The following is a 27677-nucleotide window of genomic DNA, read 5'->3' as shown; positions in this document are numbered from 1 at the left end:
CAATGGTTGGTCTCTGGGGTTGCACTGTACAGAGGTTGCCAAAGCATCTGTGCATTACATATGCTGAGTCATTTGCACATGTTAAATTAAAATGCTGTTCGCAGGAACTTTTGTTTGTTTCACAGTCTTCTTGGCAAGTTAACAGAACCCGAGAGCTCCGAAGCCAGAAGTCACTGCATACTGGCTCCTTACCAATTCAACCTCTGGCCATTTATATATTTATTTTTCTTCCTCTACCCTCTCCTTGAGGGATCTGCCGCTGGCATTTCTGCTCTGTTCACGCATGGGTGTAATGCGTTTGTTGGTTGAGTAGCATACCCATCAAAGCATCTCTTAGCACATAGTAATATACAGGCAATGGAAATGCAGAACACTACACCCACTTGCTGGCAGATGCAGCAGACAGATTAATGCATTTATTTAATATGAGAATCGGCTTACACCAACACTCTTGTACTGTAAGTGGCATCTTTTCCCCTCACGTTCAGCTATTAACAAGTAAACCCACTGACCAGAGGTAAGAGGTGCGAACAGTGGAGGTTCTTGTGGGCATTAGGTTCAATTAATTTAAAGGGAAATGTTTAATGTAGGCCTTCTTAAGAACAGAATTATGAGCTTGAGCAGTTTCCTATAGAGACCTAAAGAGTTCTGCTCACTACACAAAAGACCATTAAATGTCTTTGTCTATGTAAAGAATACATACTGTACTGCCACCTGCTGTTCTATTGACTCAAAGAGTGACTTCCCCCAAATCACACACATATATATGTATATATATATAGTATATTTCTGATTCTATCACGTGACATCAATAAAAAAAAAGCTTCTTCCCTTAACCTTATAAACTAAGAAAACACAAACACACACACACACACACACACACACACACACACACACACACACACACACACACCACCCTTTTAATATAATGGAGCTGAGAGAATATTACTTAAAAACTAGCGTGCAACAACCTCTGCAGAAACAAGAAGGGGTGGAAAGAATAAAAGAATCATATACTCTAAACTCTACTTGAGTAACAACGTGCTTAGATAAAAGTTCAAAGTTCAAATATTCACCTTCCTCTGTATATCTTTACTATAATTAACCCCAAAAGAGGATACAATGCAGGAAATTAAACAAAAATGACAGACAATAAATAAAAAGAGCTATGGACACCGTGATGGAAATATTAAATAACCTGACACTTCATATAGAATCAACAATATAATAAAACACAGATGTATAAACAATAAAATTGTAACGTCTGCAGCCACAAACACATGGCAGCAAAAGAGGATACAGCACACGCTGCTATGATACTACGCTCTCATCTGTACCCAGAGTGACAAACATTAAGTAGGCGTCGGCTAGGTTGTAATCATGTGTCTGAACACACTTTTTGAGTTTTGTGCACCTTGAATCTTCTATGTTCTCTGGGTTCAACTTGCTCATTCATTCTCAAAGCATAATATAACCAGTGCACTCGGCCTCTCTGTCCCACTGCGCTCCTTTAAAGTCTCAAATGGTTTGAGATGAAGGGGGCTCTGCAGCCACAACTGTGACAGGGATTAATGCCACAAACAGAAAGGCCTCACACTCCTCACTGACACACAGTCAATGGCTGCTCGGCCCTCCTTATAACATTTTACATTTCGGAGAGAAGTATTGTACCTATTGTACATTTATTTGACAGCGATAGTTGCTTTTCAGATACAGATTGTACCTAATGCATTAATGCGTCAATATGAACTATCTGAGAAAGTCATTGGGGCCATTTCTTCTGCAGAACCAGTTCTTCATTTGTTTCATATACTTATGGTTCATGTTGCTGATAATCCTCATGTGCTATCTAATAATACTCTAAAAGCTGGACTTTTACTTGTAATGGAGTGTTTTTATATTGTTGTATTAATACTTCTTTGCTCATGTGAAGGAGTCCACATACCACCTACCATAGCTACAACATTAATGTTTAAATAAAAATAAGAGAAATAATTACTTAACAGTTTTGCAGGTCTGTTTGTGTGTAATTACAATTCTTCTCCAGAAGGCGGCAGTGTCGGCCTTTAGGGGAGAAAACATGATTCACCACTGCTGACCTGTCCTGGCACGTGGTGCCGAATCATATAAATATCTCATTCACAAAACCAATAACTCCTCAGCGGAGCACTTACAAGGAACATCAACTGAATGCAATGCGATGAGACCCATAAAGGCAACCCAGTCACCTCTAACTACTTAATTTGATGGACTGTTTCATCTATGTACGCTGCTTTTATTGTATCTCCATTAAGAGGTCATGCTGGCACTAAATAAGAGGCCTAATGTGCGGAGTATTTATGCTGCTTTCCCACCAGTGACGAGGAGAAATAGCTTTTTAGTCAGTGATCATTATATGAAAAAACAGACACCACTTTAAACAAATAAGTAATGAGGAAAACATTCTGTTTTCTAATTAGAAATATGTTGTTACCCCCACTTAAAAGCCTATTTCTAGCTTATTAATAGTTCTATTTTATTACTTAGAGGAGGAGTTTTCCTTCCACGATATTCAGAAATATCATCCTTCCTGCAGAGCAATTTATCACAGCATCAAAGACTGCAGTGAAGAAATGATCCCCTTACAAGAGAGGCATGACTTATTCACTGTAGTACCTCTTTAGTGAATAAATCAAAGAGCTGAAGTAACTAATTTCATCAAAAAACCTACCCGGTACTGCAATAACTGGTTTCAGAACATATGGAATGGCCCCCACCAGAGTGCTTTGTTGAGTTGGAGGCTTTTGAGGTCTACAGAAACTACACAAATACAAATGTTACATCATAGGCATGATCTGCACATGCTGATGCTTTATGACTTTTGGCCAAGTCTTGTAATTATGACATATTAGTTAAGGGGTATCATGTATCTCTCTGCTGATTGCAACCACTAAGCTTCATATAGGAATATAAAAGCAACACATTAAAAGTAGACTCTGCTGAGCTCTTATATTACCACTTTATCGTTACAGTTTATTGCAATTTTATAGTGATATTATGACCTGATGTTAACATAGTTCTTTATAAAGTCACGTTCTTATAGTTTATTTGAAGTTTTATTTATTTACATGCAAAGACTCTTTATTCTGATGTAATTCTGATTCTCAAATATAAAGTCCCTAAGGCGATACAATACAAACACATAGAGCTAGAACAGGAGGCATAATTGTCCCCCATAAACTAGTATTCCCCAAATTGTAAAGTATATATAATTTATATTATTGACACAGCAGCTCACGGCCATTAAAACCCTCTGAGTCCCACTGACTAGTATTATTGTGATATTAGAAAAATACCATAGGAGACCAAAACAAAACAAAACAAAGGTCACTCTAAACTATTTGTCCTGCAGACCCTTTATTTCCCACAAGAGCAGCCTATAACAGTTGAGTGATGTGAATGTGAATATTAGGAAGGCGTGGCCAGTCATCAAACTGCTGGAGTTCCAGGGAGGGCTGTGCGCTCCTGCCTGTGGTTTCGGTAACCGACCAGTCAAAAGAGTCTGTCAGCAGGACCGGGAGCTGCGCGTACTGTAGGAAGGAAGGAGCTGGATAAAGCGCACAGGGTCGGCGCAGGTATTTGCTCATTTTTCTTTCCCTGTCTTCTTTTCCGCTGCGTCTCCTATGCTGGATGCAATCCATCACCGCGTCAACAACACACCTCTGACGGACAAACCATGGACAGTCTAGGCAGCCGCTGTAAGATTGTGGTGGTCGGGGACACGCAGTGTGGGAAAACGGCACTCCTGCACGTTTTTGCCAAGGACTGCTATCCAGAGGTAGGGATATCAAAAGTCTGAACTAAAGTGTTTTTTTTTTTAATTAAAAAATAAAAAGAGATTAGGAGTCTGTGAATGAGTGAGCCATTAAAATACAAGACTGAACAAGTCAACTTCAGCACTTGTTCAGCAGGTTACATGCACCTGCCTAAAGACAGACATGTTAAATTAAGACAGAGAGGAAGCACTGGCGGAGAGGCAACTGTAAGCCTGTAAAACCCCTGTACTAGCCATGTAATGTTGGAATTGACTTTTATTATGTCTGCTGTACCGCCCATACAACTTTAAGGCGTTGTCTCCATCTGCTATAATACCACTATATTTCTAAAATATACCAAAAGGATTACAGTACAAGCATTGCTATGAAATATATCTGCAATTATTTTATTTATCTGCTGCAAATATGATTTCTTCCCCGAAATAGTCTACTCTCCTGTGTTTGTGTAAACACAGACTTAATTGGATAATCTCTTATTTTCAGAACTATGTACCCACGGTGTTTGAAAACTACACAGCCAGTTTTGAGATAGAAAAGCATCGGATCGAGCTGAATATGTGGGACACATCAGGTAAGACAATTTCATATCTCTGTCTGCACCTTCCCCTAAAGGCTGACATCAAATCAATCCCCTCCCAGCCCTGCCACGGGGCCTGTCCCCGGCTGCGACCGTGGGAGGACTGCCTCCATCTGCCCTCTCCAACTTTTCCCCGTCATCTCTTTGACAAATTGCTTTGACCTTGGCGACTTAAGATGTCTTTTGTTTTTAGATTATTTATTTTAGCTTGGTGCATCTGCTATTTATTACTGTTGTCTTTGTTAGAAACCTCGGTGCCAGCCATGCCTCTTGGTGCCTTGTGTTTGCATTCCTCTGAGCTGTCCACTGTGTGTGGCTGGCTCTTCCCATGCTCTGTCCGGGGTCAGGCGACTGTAGGGGGGAGAAAGGGGTAAGGGCGTGTATAATTGAAACAGGATGGGCCTAAAGGGATCAGTAACGGCCTTTACTGTTTAAGTGTTTTCATCAGAGGGAGACTGATGTATGGTTTGCTGACAGATATGATAGATGTTGTCTGCTGGTTTGATTTAGTTTCCGCCTCCATTCTTTAGACGTACATACAATCAATCTGATATTAAGTTTTATTTCCATTACAAATTGCTCATTAATATAACGAGAGTTTCCAGAGTTTACATAGCTGTCCACCACACCTTACCTCTCTTAACCCTGAAAGAAATTCATTCATCAAGTTTCTTTTTTTACGATTTATTCATCCAGGTTTCATTCAGCTGAAAGTTTTAGTGACTTGTAATTTTGTCAATGTTGTTTCAGGAGCTTTTCCCACACATAATAAAATTCTCAAGACATTAACAAGTGCGTCCACGTACGCACATGCAGCCACACAACCTCACAAACACTTGACCTCCATGCGAAAACTGTGGCCATCAAAGGGCGGGGGAGATGTTGTGTTTGAGCGACTGACAGAGTGAACTTTAGTCGCAGCTAAAAATGTCAAATTGAAACACGTTGATATGCTCAGAATAACAACAAACATGCTTCTTGTTAAGGAAGTAGTTTTGGCCACCAGGCCGTGAGACTCCTCCACAGAAATCCGTGGTCTACTTTTATCCCAGTCCTGTCAGCGTTGATAGATTAACTGCTCTGAGCTACCCTGAGAGCTGCATCTCATCATGGTCATCTCAGGCTCCTGTCAGATATCTGACCACTGACATGGCTGTCCAGTCACAGGACTGGATATGGGAACTTTACAGGGGGAATTCCTTCTTTTACCATAAACATTCCCAAACCTATAACTATCTTCAAGGAGAGATGACGGCAGAATGTTTATGTTACATGGTCAGTCATAGAAAGAATGTTGTTTTTCTTTGGACCTCAAGTCGACCCAGGGAGTAAATCTGCTTGAGCCTGTCAGTCAGGGGTCGGGGTCCTCTGAAGCCCGGGGACACAACTTAGGAGAGTTCCTTATCTCTGGGCTTTAGGAGCCTAATGATGTAGTGAGAATGTTGTGCTTCTGTCCATCTTTAAAACCCTAAACCACCTTTAGCAGTGTTAGTCTTTAATCTTCAACCAGCCCAGCCCACAACAAACATGACATCACCCAACCCACAGGGCAATTGTGTGTGTGTGTGTGTGTGTGTGTGTGTGGTAAGCACGTGTGCTTCTGTGTGTGTGTGTTCAGAGGTCCTTGTGTGGTACGGCATTATTCACTGATTCACAGCAAACACAGATGTTCATATTTTTGTTCAACAAGAAAAATAATTGGCTCGCACTTAAATGAAAAAGGCTTTCATCTGAAGAAAATAGCATGTCTGCCTTCAACATCTTTCTCCTCCTTCAGCTCCCCTATTCTTATTCTTTATTACAATGTCTCTCATGTACACTAGCAGAAACACCAGTTCAGTGCGCAGGCTCTTAGGCATGCTCACTCCATCATAACTCAGTAAAATCAATTTATTTCAATGGAATCGCTGCAATCTGTGGAGTTTAACTTTGGTAAACTCTGACCTGTGAATTCACTCTGCAGGCTGCGTGCAAACCGTCTCAGCAGTGCTGACCTTTAAGGGAACCAGTCAAAAGTGGAGGAACCTATCATGATAGTTGTGTGCCGAATGAGAAGAAATACCAACAGAGCCTTCCCTCTTCGTACCCACTTCGCCCTGAATAAAACTAGCCACAACATTGATTCCAGTACCTGCTATTTTAGGAAGAAATGAATGGCCACTTCCTGGTGGCAGCGATCTACAGTGTATTGGACAGTTCAATTTCGACCTGGCATTTACATCAGTCAATCCTCCACTTGCTCTTCTGAATCCACATCCTATTCCCCCCCCCCTAGATATACAGCTGTTTTTTTTTTTTTTTACCACCAAGCTTTCAGCATCTTCACATTTAGTATTGTCTCCCTTTTAATTGCTGGTGAAGTCTGCCTCCTGTGGTCTCGCTCGGCTCACAAAGCATTATTGATCTCTATCCGAGGCATGACTATTTAAACAGCTTGCGTCTCGCCCGGCTCACATTTCTCTGGCATGGTTAGATGTGCATTGCCATTAAAATGTTCCCAGCATTTGTTGTTGCACCATTGATTACTTTGTTCTCATTATTTCCTGTTCTTCCACAAGGTCTAGTCCGTGCAGGATGGGTGAGAACAGTGGTGAGGTGTTTATCTAATTGAGGTCATTACTGAGTATTAATATGTATGTCTGTGCATGTGCATGTGCGTTTGTGTTGAAGCTCTAAATTAATGGGTATTTAAGAAGTATTAAACAGAAACAGGGAGGTCGTATGGCTTCAGAGAACCAGAGGGCAACTTTGAGCTGTGCTTTGTATTCTGCCCTGCATTCTGCTCCAGACCATCTGGTGAATTAAGTCAAGTAGAAAGTGATTGAATTGAATTCCAATGAGGAAAAACATTGTATCTGTGTATGACTATATTTACATGCAGCCACATAGTGATAGATGGTTAGGTCGGTTTCACATGTATTTGCATCTTAATGGACATTTAAAGCAACCTTAGCTGTTAAGTGGTCAAAATGTCAAAGTGTGCCCGGGGATAGCTTGTCTGAGAGCCATTAGTGATTACTATCGATGCTCATAGGGCTTATTCGTAGTCAGCCAGTCTTTTACCGAGCCTGAGGCATTAATACACTCTTCCTCTCTTCCCAATATGGTAACGGTGCCTGGGAAAGATTGCCTCTAGCCTTGGCCTCAGACTAATACCCTGCGAAGAGATGTGCTTGCGTTTCTTACCGCCAAGTCATGACAGGCCGGGTTTCCCCAAACTTCCAACAGCAGTACACTCACGTCTCTTTCTGTTTCGCCTCTCTGCTGCCTCTCTAATGCCGGATCTGATTCTAACATGAGCCCTGGAACTCGTACGTTCTGTTTAGTCACGCTGGATTGTGCTTTCAAGTGGCAATCCACAGTAATCTTGTTTTTCTTTCTTCTTTTGCTGACATCTCTGCTACTAATCGCTCACGCTGCGCAGTTCTTTCCACGGTGCTTCCCAGAGATCACTTGTGATTTAAACCACGTGTCTCTCACTTTTCTCCCGAGAAGATCCGTCAATGAAATTTGACTTTCTTAAATACTACATTGAGTTGCTATGGTTTCCCAAACGTAACCACAAGTTTCTTTTCTCTATTTATTTCCAAACAAAGTGCTCTTGCGGCTGCTGGGAACATGAAACGCATCACTTGCTGTGCAGTAGAGGATTCTTTTCCTGCGACAGACCTGCCTAAACCCAGGTGTGCACAGTTTGACGCGCTCTTGTACTACACAGTCAGTGGCAGAGATCAGAAAACACATTCATTTATCCAGAAATATCAGATTATAAGAGATTCTTAAATACAATCACCATCCCGTGCATTTCAGAGCCCCTTTTCTCCATGGAGTCTTTGTCTGATAAAGATGTTTATTGTTTTTTTCGTGGCTAATTTCTCATGAAAAGCTGTCTGGACTTTTCACAGTCAGAGAGTTACAGTAACAAGACACTGCAAGTGTGATACACCACTCCCAACGCCCGCTCAGAGTCCCAGTCTGGCTGTCTCCCTCCTCTCATACTGACTTCCCAACATTCCTGGTGTCTTTCTGCTCTTCAAACTCCACATTCTCAGCGCACTGGACCAGGATGGCGTCCAGAGGCTTGTAAAAACACGCCGAGTTCAGGGGGCTTTCTCTTCCTCAACATTTTCCACTTGATTAATCTTTAATAGACAATGTGTGAACTACAATCACAATGCAGAGCAGAAATAAAATCAACAGGACCTCAATTCTACCGCTCAATGGAATGAGTGGAAGCTCAGAAAGTGGTCTGATCCGGGCGGCGAGCACGCTGTTCACAGGAGATAACATCGTTTGCTCTGCGCTCTTACAGTTGGTCTGTTTGGCCTCTCTGAATCACTACTGCAGTGTTGGACTCAACGTTAAATAATTACAAAACAACATTTCTTTCTCTTTTCTCTGAACAATTTGCAATTGGTGAATGAGATTGTGTTTAGGTGGTTGCCTCCCGCTGGAAAGGGAGCTGCCTGATTAACCACAGACAGTAAATATACCTTTTTGTTTATTTTTAGAAAGCATCCTGAAGGGATGGTGACGGCATCCTTTCAACTGCTGCTCACAAGACTCCATGTATGCACCGACTCTAAGCCCTGAAAGTTGTTCCTAGTCTTTGCCTCACCAGCCCAGGGCAATAACTGCCTAAACAAAACCTGTTTTGATGATGCATAGCAAGCGGAAAGGCACTCCCTTGCATTGGGGGAGACAGCTCCATGACAGTTTCGGGTAATGAGTAAACAGAAGATATCGCAAGGTTATTGAAATACTGTTAAAACACTGAAACTTAAAGTAAAAGTGTTTGCCCCTGTAATTCAACAAACACATTTAAGAAATTATGAAAATTACCTACCATTTTGGCTTTTCCCCCTGACCAACAGTCCAAACCCCAAAGATGTTCAGTTTACAACACAATTAAAAAGATATATTTTCTTTAATAAATGACGGATTTGAAAAGCTGGTCCTTCGGTTGGTCCAGACTGAACTACCTCAACAACAATCAGACGTGCATGGTCCCCAGAGGATGAATCCTAATGACTTTAGAGATCCTGGCTTTTGCCCAAGACTTTGGTATATATTTAAATACCTGAACAATGACATTCCCATCAGCAGTACTTTGTGTTTTGTGCTATTTCGCAATTGTTAGCATTCTTAAAAGCTACAGTAAGATTGTAAACATTGTACCTGCTTAACTTCAGGATGTCAACATCATCACGGTGAACATATTAGCATGCGGTGCCAAAGTTTGGCTGTAGGCTGAATCTTGTTGAAGCATGAGAAGGCATGTCAGGTGCAGTCTGACTCACAGGATGCAGAAGTAAACTGTTATTGGCCGCCTATTTCAAACAGATTTCTCCTCCCCTTCTGCCATGTCTGCTTTATGTTTTGCAAGGGCACTGTCGCTGCATCCTGGTGCCGCCCAAGACGTCTGAGATTGCTTTAAAGAAAAACCAACAACCCAGTGCGTTGTTTGCGCTTCGTGCAGACTCATGATGGGTTCAGCTAGACCTTTCTCCAGCGCCGAGTGTGGAAATAAGTCTGGCTATGCGAGTCTATGTCAGGTGTAATCTTTTGTATTGTGTTTGCGAAAAGAACCCACTGTACTTCCACTGTAATGGAACTTTCCCTTTTCAATGTGGATGTACAGTTTGTAATATCGTTGTACGGCTTGTGATTGCCATATTTTATTTTTGCAAGGAATAAACGTTGGCTTTTGTTCCAGGTCTCCAACCTCCATATTCAGTTACTGGAATGCCTGTGAAGGTATTTTTGGACAAAGGGGGTACCCTTCTGTCCTCTGGGGCCTTATGAGCTCAACAGCAAAACCTCACAGAATAAATTCCGGCTCCTCGATGACTCTCTCCCCCTGGCGTCAGGTTTGGGATGAGCCTGCAGCCTCTCTGACAGGCTGCACCTGATAATCCTGGGATTACAGTTAATGGTTGGAACCCACAAAGACGTTTTGCATATTAGAAATCAAGCGGCAAGAGCTGCGTGTGGTGTAGTGGATGTGCAGTCTTTGGGTGTCATTGTACATACCACCTCACATTTTACAGCTGAGAGTTTTAGGCACTTCTGAACAGATCTCTCCCATGATCAGGAATAATCGGCCTCAGTAATACATGAAATTAAATGCAATGTCACTTCAAATGTGAAGACAAATGTAAATGAAGCTTAAAAGCCACTGAAGGGCTTTTGAGAGTCCTATATGTTCAGGTTTTCCATTCCAACATAATTTCTTCATAATCACACATGAGTGCATATAATAAAAATGGCACTTACAGAAATGCAGACACATGCATACCTCATATAGTAAATTACTCTAATTATTTTGGCATTACGAGAAGAAATCCCCTCTGTGTGATGCATTCCCTCTTTGCAAAAGGTCTCCAAGTCTAAACTTCTTGAATAATGATGGTCTCATGCACAGTGCTGCACCTCATTGCACCCTGACTCCCTGACTCCCTGACTCTCTGAGTAGGTTTGTGTCACATTATGGAAAGTGTGGAGGACAGCCGGCAGTCCTGGCTGCTGGGCTGACTGTCTTGGTCCTTGAGCAGGCAAGCAGCTGTGCTCCATCCCTGGAGCTCAGCACTCCGTGAATCATATTATTAGACTATTACACAAAGGGTCAACAAGCTGAAAGAGGAAATGGCTGCCTGTATGTTGCAGTAGCTGTAAGAGAAGATGAAGAAACAAAGGAAGAATTGTTGATGTGCAGGAGAGCGTAAAGCAACTTCTCTGGAGGTGGATTGTCAGTTCTTTTTTTCATCGGTGCCATTTATTTATCCTCCCCTCTTTCTTTTTCCTCTTCGATGTTCTCCATCTCTGGTAGCCCATTAATCAAGGCGGCTCCTGAAGTGCTGTGTTGAGGTCACCAGCAGTCAGGGGCAGTGTTAAGCAGGGAGTGGGCCGAAGTGCTGCATTAAAGCCAGCCAGCTGCACTGACAGGAACACACAGGCTGTAATTACCACACAGAACATCTGATCTCCTCAGTGACACAGTGAAACACACTCGCACAGACACCTATATTCACACACAGAAGAGCAGCCACTGCACCACACAGGCATGTGCCCAGCGTTCTTCCCCACTTTTACGTGCATACAAAACATCCTGAGTGTCCCACATGTCCACCCGCCCATAACATTAAAACAAGCACTTCTTGGACGCCCCAGAGGAGACAGCCTCCCATCTCTTCTGATCTCTTATCTCGGTCAGAGGAGCCGGTAAATGTGACCATGGATACAGCTATGAGCTGAGAGCCACCACTCATTCCTTCACCACATCTCAGCCCCCATGCTCAGCTTTATGCTGAGCACCGGGCAAAACTGTATAATCTGCTTAAATAGCATGTCCACTGCTGAACTGCACTGCGCAGTGCTGATAGGAGGTATACGGCTTTTACTTTGTTAATGTGCCAATGGAATAATTAAAGTAAATGAACATCAACTGGGCAGAATTAAAAGGAGTCTTTTGGTATGTGGTGAAAAAAGAGCATTTAGGGCTTTTGATGAGCTCACACCGACTTAGATTACAAGCCCTGTTTTAAACCGTGTCACTAACAGAGTAGAAGAAATGTGTAGCTATATAATGGATAAAATGAAGATATGAAACTGTTTGGCTAGCAAGCAGTTAAGGCAACAGAAATACAAAGGGGCTGGTGTGAGAATAAATTGTAATTAAAGGAATAACTTCACCTCCAAGATTATCATTTGTATATAAATTACTCACCCCGTGTTACCTTGAGTTCTCAGTTCTTAGAGACAGTCTAACACTTGTGCAGGCGCGCCGATCGTCCGTGAGAGTACTATTTAGTAAACGGATGTTTTGAAATAGTTTTTCTAATCATCTAATATACATTTATATGTATACTCCCTGACCTTTCAGTCATTGTTTAAAGATAACATAAAATACAAAGGTATCACAATAACCAATGTCTGTGTGTAATGAACACGAGTGAGTGCATGTATACATGTGTGTGGGCATGTGTGATACAATGGGTGTGTGTATGGCAATTCCAACAGCTCTGACCCTGCGACCTCTCCTATTGTTTCTCAGCTGACCAGAGGCGTAATGGGGGCTGATAAGGGGTGCTGGGGAGGGAGCCGGGACACAATAAGGCTGGAAAGTGCAGCAGCTGCTTCGCCCAATAGGCGAAGTGAGAGTTGAAGCGAGTAAAAGCATGAGAGGGGGTGGGGGGCGGCCCTTAGAGCATGTTATAAGAGCAGCAAGTGTTCACTAGATGGAGAACTGGGAAAGGGGACAGAAGGAGTAGACAGAAGGATAAGTGTACATCTGTGCTTTTCCCACCCCCACCCTTCGATGCTTTTTGTTGCGAGTAAGGTTAGTTAGTGGCACCCTTGGGACCTGACCCACTGTGTTCCTCGGGGATGCAGAGACACAAACGGCAACTGTGCACCGCCGATAAACCACTGCAGCGCTCTTGTTACAAGCTAAACACACAGCTATGGAGATATAAATAGTCCCGTAGCTCATTTAATGCAGTGGTTTCGTCTATTGTATGAAGAGATGGAGGAAGCATGTCTTCATTGAGACGCAAAGGAATCCATTGACAGGAAGTTATTGATTCTCAGTGTTGTCACTTCAAGAGCAAATGGACTTGACCAGACAAACTGGGAGCTTCTTAAGTATTTTGTTTTGTAATGATTATAATAACAGACTAAACTGCTTATTTTCAGGTCATGTGCTTTGACGGATCTGACCTTCACACAGCGTACATGTTACTGTGATATCCTCTTCTACTCGTTATGTAAGATATCACAAGAATATCCAGCATCCGCAGCTCTTTACCATAATGTGCTTTATTTAGGGGCTCCTGCACAAATGGGCCAAACATATTTCCCTAATAGATATCCAAAGAGAAGCAAACTTCGTCTACAGATGATGACTCTATTTGAAAACACTTCATTTTGTGCGTGTCTTGGAGATTGGTAGTTTTGCAGCTTCATTATACTCGATATATATATATTTAGACAAAAGGAACACGATGTTCAGCATGCCAGTACTGAACTGTGACGTAATCACAAAATAAAACAAACTTCTGTGTAGTACTGCGATGACAGTAACACTATATGTTACCCCAGCACTCTTCATGTGTTTGGAAAATTGAATTTAACAAGAGAAGAGACACAAACTAATGCACCCTGGCACTAAACCAGGCATTTGTTCCTATTCAGCAGCAGCAGCAGCAGTGAATGCCTCAGTCATCCAGGCAGGCAGGAAACCCACCCAGGGAACTTTGGCTGTGTGTGTTTTCTCCCGGTCCACTCCCTCGACCGAGTGCAACAGAACCCAATGCAGCACCAACTTTGATCAGCACACTTCAAACAACCACACTGACTGGTTCTGCTGTTCCCAAAGCAAATGCTCGGTCCTTCTGCCCCCCCCCCCCCCCCCTCTCACCTCCACGGGAGCAAAACCCTCTCAGCATCCGTCTGCAACCCATCCGAGCGTAAGGGGATACAGGGAGGGAGGCCGTCTTTCACCTCCATCCTTCACTCCCCACCTGCACCCCGCTCACACACACACACACACACACACACACACACACACACACACACACACACACACTAGACAGATCCCATCATTTATGGATGAATTTATTTATAAACAAGATCCAATGTGTTCTCTTTCTTGCTACTGCTGCTTTTGTGGAAGTGGAATTTCACTTGAAGTAGTGCCATGTCTCCCTTGCGGCCTCACTGGGGGGGGGGGGGTTCAGAGTGGACTGGGGAATAGATAGCACCATGATAGGGATGTGTTTGGATGGTTATGCTCTGGAGGAAGTGGAGTCGATGAAGCAGAGGATGTCCTTTTCCACTCGCACGTTTTTCTTTCACATGCCCATGTAGCGACTGTCTGGATATCCTCACTGTTTCTTTCATATCAGACCGACAGCTGTGGACAGAGAAGCTGCAGACAGTGTTATTACAAGTTTTAATGAAAATCCGGAGATTGAAAGATGTGTAGGAGTGGAAATAAAGGACGTGAGCTCTGCTGTTTCACAGGTGAAAAGGAATCGAAAGAGTTGAATACTGTGTGTGTGTGTGTGGTGATTGTATTCATTGAGGAAGGCTGGGAGCTTTTCCGTGCAGAATTCATTGTGCCATGGCACCATTACTAGGTCAAAGAATTAGAGTGGGTGTCTAATGTTGGCAGTAAACTCCAAACATTATTACATGATCTCAAAGACTGTTGAAAATTGTGCTGCAGAAAAATCTATTAATCGAAGCAGCTTGAGGTTTTTTCAATTATTGCCTTTCTCGCCAAATGGAGGCACTGTTGATAATCTGCAGGCTCACAGAACCACCGGCGTTAGTTTCCACACCATCAGTACTAAACTTATGTGTAGGATTTGAAACTTCCTTAAATATGGTGCTTTATTTGGGTCAATAAATCCTCATGTGCCTGTGTAAGTATTAATTAATCACATTAATGTTTGATTTGAATTTATTTAGGGTATACTGTCAATAACGGTGACGCAGGCTCCATAATCTGGATGTTCCTGTAAAACAGTGGCTCCCCCAGAGAAGCCGATCTCATCAGCTTTTAAGGAGTAAAACGGGTTATTGCAGATAGTCACCAGTTCTGTAAAAAGCACTTCTTCCCCGCCTGAAATCTTCTGCTTTTACATGTTCAAATTGAGCAACCATTCAAAAACAAATACAGCAAGAAGACTTGCAGTCTGAGCTCAGAGGTTGCGCAAAGAATAAATAATCTTCAAGTCAGCATCTGGTGTGCTTTAACTGGCTCTTGTCTGTTATTTTAAAAACTGTGTTATGTGGTGGATCATGTCCAAACAGTCTGCAGTCGCTGTTTTGACGGGACTCAATGGTTCTGGTGTGAGAGGCACGGAGCTTGAGGGAACACAGAAACATGGAAAAAGATTAGGAGTTCTGCGTGCGCTCCCTGTACACAGCCCGCAGTCGTTCACAGCTACTTGACTTCCTCACACAAACAAAAAAGTGTTTGAATTGCAACGTCGAAACACATGAGCATCTCCAAAAAACAGAAAGAGAGTGTCACCGAGGGGTGCACCAATGCAGACTGCCACACCAAATCTAAAGTCATGTCTCAAACAGTGTGAAGGGGAAGTACAAGAAGAGAAAAGATTGGTGGTTTCTTTTTTTAAAGCGAGGCAGGGAAAATATAAATCAGCAGAAGAATTGAGCGACAAAAGAAGCTTAGTGATCTTTAAAAGCAAAGCGCAGCATGAACCAGAGCCTTAGACAAGACACGGAGATCAAACAACAGGAGATGAATTTCAAAGCTATTTCTCCGGCAGAATGAGTGTGTGTGTGTGTGTGTGTGTGTGTGTGTGATTATAAAGGGGCTGGGGGTGAGGAGAAACTGAAAGCGTACACACTACTTCATCTCCATACCCCTGGGGCGCGAGCAGGAGACAGACAGTAATGCTGCTCTGTCCCCTTGCCTGTGCTTTCAGCGGCCGGCTCCGCTTTTCAACCTGCGTTTTCGACGACAGACACAGGCATTAACTCCTCGGCAGCAGAGCTCAGAGCAGATCCGTGGAAGGTGCTCGACGCCCTTCAAAGGCTGCACTTCCTCCACAGGGAAAGTGCAAGGAGCTTTGATCAATATCCCCTGTGTGAAGGCTGCAGACATGGAAGGTTAATGGCCATTTAACCCAGTGTCACCTCCGCTGTCCTGGCTCTGTGCTAATGCCTTTGAAAACTTGACACAGCCATCTCTATTACAGATCATCAGCTTCACCGTGTGTGTGTGTGTCGTATGTACACTAGTATAGTCTATATGTCAGACCATGAGCACCCAAAGATGGAAGCCTCAGTGCACTAGAGTGCAGGAAGCTGAGGTTGCTTCATTAAAAGGCTTTTTAATGGTTTGTTTCACCGGATGTTCGCACACAGATTCACTGCCCCAAGCTTCTTATATAATAGTGTGACACATAGTGGTGTCTCCGTTGCTTCTACATGTTGCACATCATCTGCATATATTAACGCACAGGTTCAATATTTCAGACATATCTACCTGATATCATTGGTGTTATCATCACCTTGCACAGCAGAAGAAATACCAAATGAATTAAGAATTAGTGGATCTCAATAAGAAACTGGAACTCTGAAATCATTAATCCAATAAAGCCAAGAAGTACATCTTTATATTATATCAGGACGAGCATGTGTGTGTGTGTGTGTGTCTGTGTGTGTGACAAAACTGAAAAATAATTAGCTTTATGTGCCACTTTAATTCCTCTACTTCTTTCAATTGTTCCAGGAAGAAATAGTTTTTAAAAACTCTGAAACGCTCGATCCCGCACTAATGTAACCAGCCGAACGTTTGAGTTAAAAAAGTTTGAAGTCTCCTCTTATATGTGAAGAACTAGTTTTATGCCAATCTTCCAGATAGATGTTTCTCCACCTGGAGCGTGAGATCACAATTTCCGCCATGCGTACAAGGTCGGTCATTGGCACTATATGCGGAAGACTGAATTGGATTCTGGATGTGGGACTGTAAAATAAAGTGTTGTGCACGCTTGCATTCACATAATAAAACACACGCTGTCTTGTGCAGCAGAGGGGTGCTCCGGTCAAAGGCTCTTCTCAAAGGGTGTCTTTGCAGCAGGCTCTGTTCATCACTGTTTAAGTAAGGAATAACAGTTCACAACACACACCAGACCTTCAGCAATGAAAAGTCTGCTCAACCTCTTAAAGATTGGAGTGCCAACCCTCTTATTCTGCCTCCTTTAGTCACCTCAATCATCAATGCACCTGAGTCATTAGCCTCCGCAGTCCCCTTGCTCTCCTGCTCTCTTCCTCCTTACTTCCTTTCAGGGCCGCACAATGAAACCATTTGCATCCCTCCAGGTTGCTACGATACTCGGCCAGCCCGACTTGAAATGTTTTGCCTTTGCTTTGAAGGTGAATTTCAAGAGGAAAACAGCTGCAGGAGAAGAAGAAAAAACACGCAGGGTATGTTGGGGCCGAATGTGTTGTTTTCTAAGGTTGGGGCTAACCGTTTTCATTTATTTGCCACATTTGAGAGGGTGTTGGTTTCCTTATACCCTGCCTTTGTCTGTGTGCATGGGTGTTTTTCAGTGTCTCTGGCCTAATGAGGCTGTTAGTGGCTGTTGACTCCCTGCCATATGTGCATGAACACATCAGAGAGCCTCGAGGCAAAGACTATTCTTTTACCGTCACTCATAATGGTTTGCTTTTTAGCTGCGTCTGCAATGAGCATTCAACACATAGAGAGAGAAAGAGAGCATTCTTGCTGTGCTGCTACGGATTAACACACTGAAGACTGGGAGGCATTGTTGGATGTTGATTCACATGAGATTACACAGGTTCCTTATAGAATATTCATTCAAACTGCATCGTTTGTGTGTTGTTGCTACCCTTATTTCATTGTTTTTGTTTTTTTTTAAATGGAAATTCTCACCGAATGAGCAGATAGTGAGCTGTCATGTTTCAGACAGATCGTCCCCTCGGGGGAGTCGATGTGTCAGGGGACAGGAGGCAGAAATGAAGTCATACCACAAACCCACAAGCCGTATTACTGTACATTAGCACTCCACTAAATTCTAGTCCGCCTCGACATCCTCTGGGATATTTTTAGCCTTTGATGAAGCGCGACTGACGGCTGGTGAGGAACGCTTTCCTCCCACCTCTCTCACCTATGCTCGGCTAAGCCTCCTGTGTGGTGCTGCAGCGTGGCTTAGCGCTAATTAGCCCTGTGGAAATAAAGACAGAAATCCACTTCCCAGTGTGAGAGATCGCCGGTGCTAAATCCCACTAATGCTAATGCTGGAGGAGATTTTGTGAGGGGTGTTTTACGCCCGTCCTTGGCTCAGGGTCCCACTCCTTGCCAGGCGTGATGGTTTTTAGTGGTTCCTGCCAGGCTGTGCTCCCCTCCTTCACCCCCCTGCTCCATCCATCTCATCCTGCTATGTCTGAAATTCAATTGACCTTTTGTTCCACCTCACAGTGAATGGGCACAGGACAGCTCCACCAATAGCCAACCCAGAGCTCTCATACCTCTTTATTTGATCTGTCCTGCCGAGTCCAGTGCTTTTATTACCTACCCAAACACCCACTGCACACCCCACCCCCCTCCTCCACTCCTCTATAGCTACATCCACTTTTATCTCTGGCCATGTCTCTTTGCTGGAAGGAGGACAAGTGGCTTTCAGGTGGTGGAGGTGATATTTTACAATCAGGAAAAAACTCTATTTTTCCTCCTTCTCCTCCTCCTCCTCATGTTCTTGATCGTTATGGTGATTGGCTTTTATTTGTGCCTGCTCGGCTTGTTTTAAACACAGCTCTTTTTTGCTGGACTTTTTTTTCTGACTTTGCAAAAGTGCTGAGGTAGCTTCCCTGTAGCTCAGGGCAGAAGAGCTCTGTGCTGTGACAAGGCCCGTCGTGACCGTGACCTGCCAATCATTTTGATCTTTGGAATTGACAAATTGATCCCAATGGCCTCGTTCCAGCCTCTAATTACATGTTAAGTCAAACAAGCACCATTGTCTCAACTTTCCTTCATCTGACATCTCTTCTCCTTCATCTGGATTCTGCTTTAATTCCCCGGTTGCTTTTCTCATCATCTCATGCTTCTGCACCTTGCCCTCACCTCACCGTCAAAGTCATTAAATCTCTTCTGTCTCCTCACCACCCCCACACGCTCGGTCTCTTTTCTTCTTCAGCTCTAACCTCAGCATGGGTCTGCTGCACCGTGATACATACTAAAGACCAACTTCAGCAGCTACAGCACCTCATGTGTGACCACTACCAATCAGGGCTCACTGTTGTACAATGTGTGCTTTGCTGACTGTTAGACTTGGCATCCATTTGATTGGGCTTTTTTTGGGAGTGTGTGTGTGTGTGTGCAAGTCCTGCCCTCTCAGCAGTACAAAACAGTAGCAATCTTGGTGAGGAGGGGACTGTGAATTCCTGATAAAGTCCTGTAAGTTGTAGGGTAAAATTACATTTCTTTCTTCTATATTGAACAGAAAATATGATCACAGTGTATATTTTTAAAGAAGGAGATACAAGTTTGTCTAAACTGTTCGTATCAGAGATCTTACACAATGGCCTTTAGGCTTTTGCTTTGTTAAAAAGGAGTTACCTTTTAGATTTTTTCCCCCACCAGAGGTTCTGGGATCCCTGCATTGTTTTCACACTAACCAAATGCCTGCAGGAACAGTGTCAGGTTGTGAAGCAATTTAGCAATGGACAATGCAATTCATGCGACGTGCAGGGGCTCAGAAACACTTTCCCCCATAACCAATCATAAATAAATACAAGAATCTGCTGTTAAATCAAGGAAAATAATTGTTTCATGACAAATATGTCACCACATTTTGAGCCATTAAGGTTGAGTTGCGACGAGCTTTAATACTTGTCTGCCCTTCATGTGTGCAGAGTCATGCCACAGGAGGCATTTTATGCACATTGCTCTATAATGCCAAAAAAGGCAGAGAAGGCTGAAGAGCGTTTCATTTCGAATGCAGAGGGCACCGCTTTGGAACACAGTATCCAGTTATCTTAATACATCCATGATATGGCATGATAAGGGTGAGATAGGCGATATCTGTGTTGACTGCAGGGCGGTGCATATCGATAGTGGTATGCCACAATAACATGAGAGAAGAAGAAGAAGACTGCAAACCATAGCAAAGTGTATTTTGGTGAGAAACAGAATGTAAACGGAACTTTCTTTCACTTGGAGGCACAGAATGCATAAATCTTTAATGTGCAGGCTGTTGCATTGTTCTCAGTGAGGAGGGAGCAGGTCACTATGGACAGCCAGCTGAATAACTGGGGCTGTGGGCCACGTGCAGCGTGCAGCTTTTGTCATTCCATGATTAACATAGAGAACATAGTGATGTTAAAACAGACTATAGTGCCATTGTGCAGACTCCATTTACCCCACCTGACAAAGGCACGCAGCTCTTTAACACGCCGACTGCCTTTTGTGTCAGGTCTGGTATGAAGCACGTTAACAGCAAGTATAAAGACTATCTATAATAATCATAATCAGTTTGTAGGACCTTAAGGGTTTGAATGTTATTAGTGGGCAACATTAATCTACAGTATGTGGTTCACAGATTTATGCAGATTTCTAGCAGTTGTAAGTGTAAAGTGTGGTGATTTGTCCCCAAACGTACGAGTTTTCATGACACAAAATGTATGCAGCCGCGGTGTTGTTGATATCGAAATGTAAGAGTTCAGTTCCTTAGCAGTTCCCAGAGGAGGCAGGAGGCAGGGTGCCCACAGCCACGGCCACATTTCCAGAGAGAGAGAGCCCAGATATTTTTACAAGCCTCCTAATGAGACTGTAAGAGAGCAGGATCTGTGTAACCGTGAAAGTACAGAGACACCACGCCGCCTTCAAATTTGATCAAGGTACAGAAATGAAAAGCGAGAGTGGGGAGAGGCGTGTGAGTGCATGGGAATCTCACATAGTCAGAAATAAATTGAAGATTTTAAAACAAGGACCATTTGCAAGAGACTCAGGAAGAGGGATAAGTCGAAAGAATTAAGGGCTTCAACCTTTAGTTTGGCCTTTGTGCTGGCGTTCACTGTTGTTTCAAGATGATTATGGATTGTGTGCAAAAGTCCTCCAGTCCTCAACCCACCATAATTCACTTTGGAGTGTGTGTACGTGTGTGTGTGTGTGCTTCTCCGAGTAACCCCTCGACATTCCTCATGAAGCATAAAGGGAGGCCACAGCTGTGTGGAAGCCAAAGAGACAAAGATACTCAAATACATGCACACAACTGTTCAGATCAAGACTCATTTGCATCTGCGGGGTGCGTTCAAGCTGCAGCGTGTCCAAGTTTATGCCACAGACTCCCTCCATGACCTCTACATCACCTTCAAGGGATGTGCAGCATGTTTCTAATTGATATAATAAGCCATATGGTCGGGATGACTGAATCTCATGGGGTTAAAAACAAGTACACAGAGGAATTTCTCCACCATGACCTTATGCCATATGTTATTGTGTGTCCACAGGTTCCTCTTATTACGACAACGTGAGGCCGCTGGCGTATCCTGACTCAGATGCGGTTCTCGTCTGTTTCGACATCAGCCGCCCAGAGACTTTGGACAGTGTCATAAAGAAGGTCAGTGTGTTTTTTCATCTCCTCTCCCCAACCCTTTGGATCAGCATTTAATACCTGCTGTGACACTGGAGAACTAACCGGAAAAAATCTAGTTTTTCCTGATCAGCATCTTGTGCCCACTCAGCAGCGGCAGCTTGCATTTTCATGGCTCAACAATAGAACAAATCAGCACCGAGGTTAGAGCCTCCCTTTCCTTTATCTCATCAAAACGTCCATGGACACTTGACCCCTTGTGCCTCTGAGGAATAGAAGGTCAGAGTGAGGAATGAGAAGAGAGGCTTTGCACCCGAGTGGGTTCGAGAGGAATTGCAGATACGCAAATTAGCCACATCAGCCATATCAAAGAGGAGCTGTTGCAGAGCCTGTTCAAGAGCACTAAATTTGCCCTTCTGTAGGCATTTACAATTAAAAATCAGAGTTTTATGCAGAACAGTTCCAGATGGTGGCACTTAACATTTGGAAGGTAGCCTAGATGTTGTGGTACTGCAGTTGACATTGGTGTGATACTGGCCGGGTGGGGTTGTGGTCATGGACGTGTTTTTACAGCCGGTGGCAATACCTATAGTACATGTAGAAACACCCAACTTAAATGGGTTTGTTTGTGTTTATGTGCGTAGAATGGGCCTGTGCCTTTCAGTGGTCTGTCATCTTGAAGCCATGTGTGTGTCTTTGCCTTTGAACTGCGCTCCTTGTGGGCCAAAGGCAGTTCCCACGGCTGGCCTGTTGACGTGTTTAGTGGTCGGAGGGGAGCTGCGAAAATGCCCCTGCAGACTTTGTAGATCTAACCCGAGACACCTTTTTTTTAAACTCACAAATATCTCACAAGCCTCAGTGCTCTCTGTCAACAGGGGGAAGCAGAGCGGCCGTCAAGCTTTTGGTTTTCTCTTGAATCCCTTGGCAGGGGGTTGCTATGACCCCTGACCCCGAGCTGTCGCCCTGGTAATCTCTGTAACTCAGGGGCACATGGAAAACCTGTGGCACAATCCCCATCCCAAATTAGACTCTTGACCTCTAGAAACAAGAGGGTCACCAAGGTTTCTGGATGACAGCTGGGGGAAGAGAGATGGTTAAACAATCGAAGCTTTTGATTGGGTGGTATTGGCAGAATAGGGGTGTGGGCTTGAAAGGTCAAAGGTCGTTTTCAACGTGGAGGATGAATAGACACCCTGACATTCTGCACACGGCATGAGGAATATTTCAAGGCTGTCTGCAGGTTGCTGTCATGTATTAACCTGCAGGGAGGAGAGACTGTGTTGATTCAGCTGAGTTTCAGAAGTGACATTTAATCTCAGGGAGATTTTTCAGAAGAAAGACCGCTCAACCTTTTCTGTGCAGAACCTGAAATAGATTTGTTGACGGGGGCTGAGTGAGGAAGGTATAACACACATTAGGTACTGCAGACTGAACCAACATGGCATGAATAAAGATGCCATACATTCATATGGTTCTAAAATTACTGTAGTAATGACAATTTAATTTGACAGTGCATGGCATTATGAAAGAAATGGGAGGAGCCTTAACTAACAATGCTTTTACTGAGATAATGTGAAGATGGATTTATTTGACTGAATATTATGCTAAACATGCTTTTGTCCCAGCTTTTCAATTGTGAGGATTTATTGTTTTTCTTTGTCTCATGAGAGAGTAAATTCAATATCATTGAGTCTTGTTGTGGTCTGACAAAACAAGCAATATGAAGATGTCACCTTGAGTTAATTATGATGTGCATGTTCACTGCTTCACACAATGTATTGATCAAATAATTAGTTGATGTCCTACCGTTACCGTTTATGTTTCATAAGGCTTTATCTTTCAATTATTTTTTAAAATAATTTATTCATTGTTTAGTCTATAACACAATAGAGCACAGTGAAAATGCCTTTTCCAATTTCCCAGAGTTTTCAAACCATTTGTTTTGTCCAATCAACAGTCAACAACCCAAACATATTCAATTCAAAATGGTATAACAGAGAAACACAGAACATTCTTCTTCAATTGTGCCAGTTAAATGTCTTAAATGACTAATATAAAGATTTCTTTGGTGATTGGTGGTGTTTTATTTGACTCGTTTAGCCTCAGGAATGCTGATATCAGTAGATTAATAAGACATTTTAATTTCCCTTGGCACCTTAGCTGAACAAATGGCTTTTCATCAGAGCGTTAATGTCCCTCAAGCTCAGGTATCCAGTGTCAGAGAAGCCAAAGGTTGTCACTGTATCTCCGTACAGGCAGCTCTACTCTCACATTTGACACATTCAGTGATGTATTTCTGTGTCTCTCTGTCCGTTCATGTCTCAACAGTGGCAAGGGGAGACGCAGGAGTTTTGTCCTAACGCCAAAGTGGTGCTAGTGGGCTGTAAGCTGGACATGAGGACAGACGTCAGCACCCTGAGGGAGCTGTCCAAGCAGCGCCTCATCCCTGTCACCCACGAGCAGGTGAGAACAAGCAGATGATGGATATGTGAGGAGAAAGGGGTGAGATGAGTAATGAGCGAGGGACTTGGAAGGTGCCCTGGGAAAAAAAAGACAGACTTAAAAACAGCAACGGTTGTAGGAAAATAAATTAGAAAGCAATCCAGTGATTATATACAATTGTTCCATCTTGGATCAGCAGTGGCATTGCCTCTCTGGCGAAGCCCCAGAGGAAGGGAGTGTGAAAGGGGGCTCACGCAACACAATCAACCACCGCAAAATAAGAGCTGTGTGAAACCCCTCGGGGACACACTGCTGGGGTCTGCGCTTTGACCAACATTTGCTGACAGTGATGTAAGGTTGCCTATGGCGAGGCTCGCCGAAGAGTCAAAGGTGGCTATTGGACTTTATGTCTAGGGACACATTTTTTCCCTGAAATGAAATATTCATGCAGATTTAGGGATTTTCAAAATGCAGGATGAATAGAAACACAGACATTGATGAATGAGTGAGCCCTTTTATCACATGCTGCCATGACCTCTAAGCCAAGGGGATAGGGAGACGAGGGAGGGGATAAACTGTTCTGTAAATCTGTGAATTTTAATCAGCTTTCAGCGTGTTCATTTTGTGCTCTCCCGTGTTGGACAAGTGAAGGGGGTTTTTCACCACCACACAAAAGCCCTCAGAACAAAGGAGCCTTCTTTCCACTGCCGTCTGTGAGATTGCTGGAGGCTTAAAGCAAAAAATCAGCAACTGAAAACAACGGGCAGTTCATGTAAATAAGACACATAAACAAAAGTTGGAGTGGCAAACCACCGAGATAATGTAAAATAGCGGGGGCTACATTAACTATTGCTTTGCTCCTTCTCCGGCAGTATTTTCATCGAAGGCAACAACTGCTTGTCTCTCTAACATGCCCAGAAAGCTGTGCACGATAAACATTTTGGTGCTTTAATCCAATAGCCTGTGTTGTTATCCTGTTGTTGATCTCAAATTGAATTCCAACACAGCTGAGGAGTCGCGGCGAGTGACCACTGGGTGAACTCCAGACATTTCTGCACTAATCTGAGATCCGATCAAGCTTTTCCGCTCGTCAAGACAATCTCTACCTTGGCCCCCTTTTGCCGCCACCCCTGAATCTAAATCTCCGTTCCACCTAATGAGGACTTCATTGCTTCTTATATGCGGCTGAGTGCACAGTCGCAATAATAATCAAACCACGTCCACTGGGGATGAAAAGCTCTCTGTGTTGGAGAGCATGCGATTTTAGGGTCATGGGAAATGCAGTCTTGTCTCATCTGTTGCAACCTTTACTTCTGACTACAACCTTTGCTTGTCTTGATCCTGCGTGATTGTGGGTTTAAAGTTTTGCAACAAGAGACGAGGCTGTACTGTAGCAAAGAGAGAAGCAGAGGGACTCAAATTAAATTTGTCTCTGATTTGATCTCGAGCAAACAATTTACGGTCTCAATTAACTGAGTGTATTGTAACACTTCTCAGGGGTGAGCTCGATTGCTGGAGGAGTTCTGCTAAGAGTTTAGTCTCTTCTCTCTAAATAGCTGCATGGACCATGTCAACAGCGTTCTGTTCCCACTCTCTTATCAAAGATTGAGGAGTCAGAGCATCTACATTATTCATGCCTCAGATGGAGGAGCTTCATTTGTCTCCAGACATGTTTAGAATCATTGACATTCAGTCTACGGCTTAGATCGACATCTTTGTGTTAGATCTGCTGCCTTTTTCAGGGACATTTAGTCTTTCACTGCTGAGATATACCGCCTGCTTATACCAAGGTGCGATGACGGATAGGGTGCATGTTGTAAAATTTAATTTTCTTTGTGAAGCGCTCACACAACACCTTGATGTGGGGTAATCTCGTGTCTAGCACAGCCTCTAAAAGGAAACAAGAGAGAAGACTTTCTGCGTCTTTTCTAAGACATTGTTGGTCAGACACAACAATGTCTTAGAAAAGACGCAGAATACGAAACCATTGAAGTGTTGCATGTAGTCTCCCCTTTTATGTTTCCCATAACGCGTTTTGTTTCTTAAAATAAGTTTGCTTGCTTTGCCTGTCTCCTTGTTCCAGGGCAGCACAATAGCTCGACAGATGGGGGCGGTGGCCTACGTAGAGTGCACCTCCAAGGTTTCGGAGAACAGCGTTCGGGACGTGTTCCACGTCACCACGGTGGCGTCAGTGCAGCGGCCGCACAAGCCGCAGCTAAAACGCAGCAGTTCCCGCAGAGGCTTGAAGCGAGTGTCACAGCTCCCCCTGCCACCCCTGCCGGGGCGGACTGAGCAAATGGACGAGGCCCCCGCCATGAGGAAGGACCGGGCCAAGAGCTGTGTGTTGATGTAGAGACCCATCACAATAAATATATATATATGTATATACATAAACACAGAATTATATAACAGAGGAGGTCTATTTATTGTTTTTTGTTGTTCATCTTTTTCTCATATTTAAATTGTTTGCACTGCAGAGGAAGAACGAAACACTGCGGAAAGAATTGCTTTGGATTTTTTTCTTTTTTTTTTGCGTGTGTGCATATTTTCTAAGTTGTTTACATATTTGTGTTTTGAAATGATGGCAAATTGGACTAACCCTCTGGACAAGAGGAAGCTGTGATAGTGGAAATGCCGTCTAGTCCCGGGTATTAGGAGGAATTAATTTCCTGAAACCACACTAATGGGAGGATGGCACGGCGGAGAAGCGACAGCGGGGAGGATGAAGTGCGTGTGAGGACCATGTTGAAGCAGGATGTCTGGGGGATGAAGCTTGTTGTTTTCAAAGACAGTGTTGCTCAGTGAACATAAGGACTAATTCTCTCGCTGCACTGTCTGCAGTTGCTTCCTGTTGCCATATTTGAGAGGAAATGTACAATAATGCTGAAAAGGGATTCTAGTGAATAGATGAATGATGGCTCAAACCAAACATTAAGAGCTGGAAATGAGATTATGTAACACTGAAGCATTGTGAAGGTGTGCATTACTACCACAAGTGCATTTTAGAAGAAGTCACAACATATCTGATTTTGTTTTCCTCATTTAACACAACGTTTCTCATCAACTCCAACTGTTTCAGATTCACTGAAGTTAATGCTGTTGTATCTATTTTAAAGATGTTTGTGGAAAATAAAGTGGTAAAATGTTAGGGATTATTTGTTTTCCTTTCACTAAAGTCTAAAATAAAGCACCAGCTTGACTACAGGGAAAGGACGATTTCTGGCCAAAGTTTCATTCCTTTTTTTTTTATCATTACATGGCATCAAGTAAATCACGTGATTATTACAGACTGTAACCAACTGTCTCATTATGCTCAGATGAAGCAATCATTCACAATGCTCAATCCGTGCCATGCCATGCTCTCAGGCTGCAAGTCAAGCAGCACTGCAAGCCGAGGAAGGAGGAAGGTAATGTGCACACTGTGCAGACCCCTCAGCTGGCAAAAAACTAAATTGAACTGCAATGCAGCAGCACTGGAGCACTACTGTAATGTTTCTAAATGACAGACTCCATACTGTCGCAGGAGCTTCGAGCCTATTCAGTGCGACAGATGGCATGACATGTGAGCTCTTTCATCCGAGGAGAACAATTTTGCCGTCCAGTTGATCCTGGGACTCCAAACCTTTAAAAAGTTGTTTATTCCTCTGAGCCTTTTCTGTAAAACAGTCCATTGGTCAGTCTCAATGTGGACAGTTTCTTTATTGCAGCAGGACTTTCTGTCTGGAGTGTTTTTTGAAATTGGCAAGCTGCTGT

General features: G+C 43.4%; 1 protein-coding gene across 1 annotated transcript; it reads left to right on the top strand.

The window, feature by feature from the left end:
- Positions 1-3329: 3329 nt before the first annotated feature.
- rnd2 (Rho family GTPase 2) lies at positions 3330-27140 on the top strand. The gene is made up of 5 exons (XM_029437641.1): positions 3330-3817; positions 4299-4386; positions 21400-21509; positions 23811-23945; positions 26008-27140. The coding sequence occupies exons 1-5, from the start codon at positions 3716-3718 to the stop codon at positions 26275-26277; spliced, it is 705 nt and encodes a 234-aa protein (XP_029293501.1). The 5' UTR covers positions 3330-3715; the 3' UTR covers positions 26278-27140.
- Positions 27141-27677: the final 537 nt, after the last annotated feature.

This window comes from Cottoperca gobio, chromosome 8 (genome assembly GCF_900634415.1).
Source record: "Cottoperca gobio chromosome 8, fCotGob3.1, whole genome shotgun sequence".
Lineage (NCBI taxonomy): Eukaryota > Metazoa > Chordata > Actinopteri > Perciformes > Bovichtidae > Cottoperca > Cottoperca gobio.
Note: the sequence above shows the minus strand (reverse complement) of the source record. Positions and strands in the feature narration are given on the sequence as shown.

Bases quoted from the DNA above. Each gene is read 5' to 3' on its own strand.
- rnd2 (XM_029437641.1), top strand. From the start codon at position 3,716: ATGGACAGTCTAGGCAGCCGCTGTAAGATTGTGGTGGTCGGGGACACG. The intron at 3,818-4,298 runs GTAGGGATATCA...TCTTATTTTCAG, and splicing joins CCAAGGACTGCTATCCAGAG to AACTATGTACCCACGGTGTT. The intron at 21,510-23,810 runs GTCAGTGTGTTT...ATGTCTCAACAG, and splicing joins TGGACAGTGTCATAAAGAAG to TGGCAAGGGGAGACGCAGGA.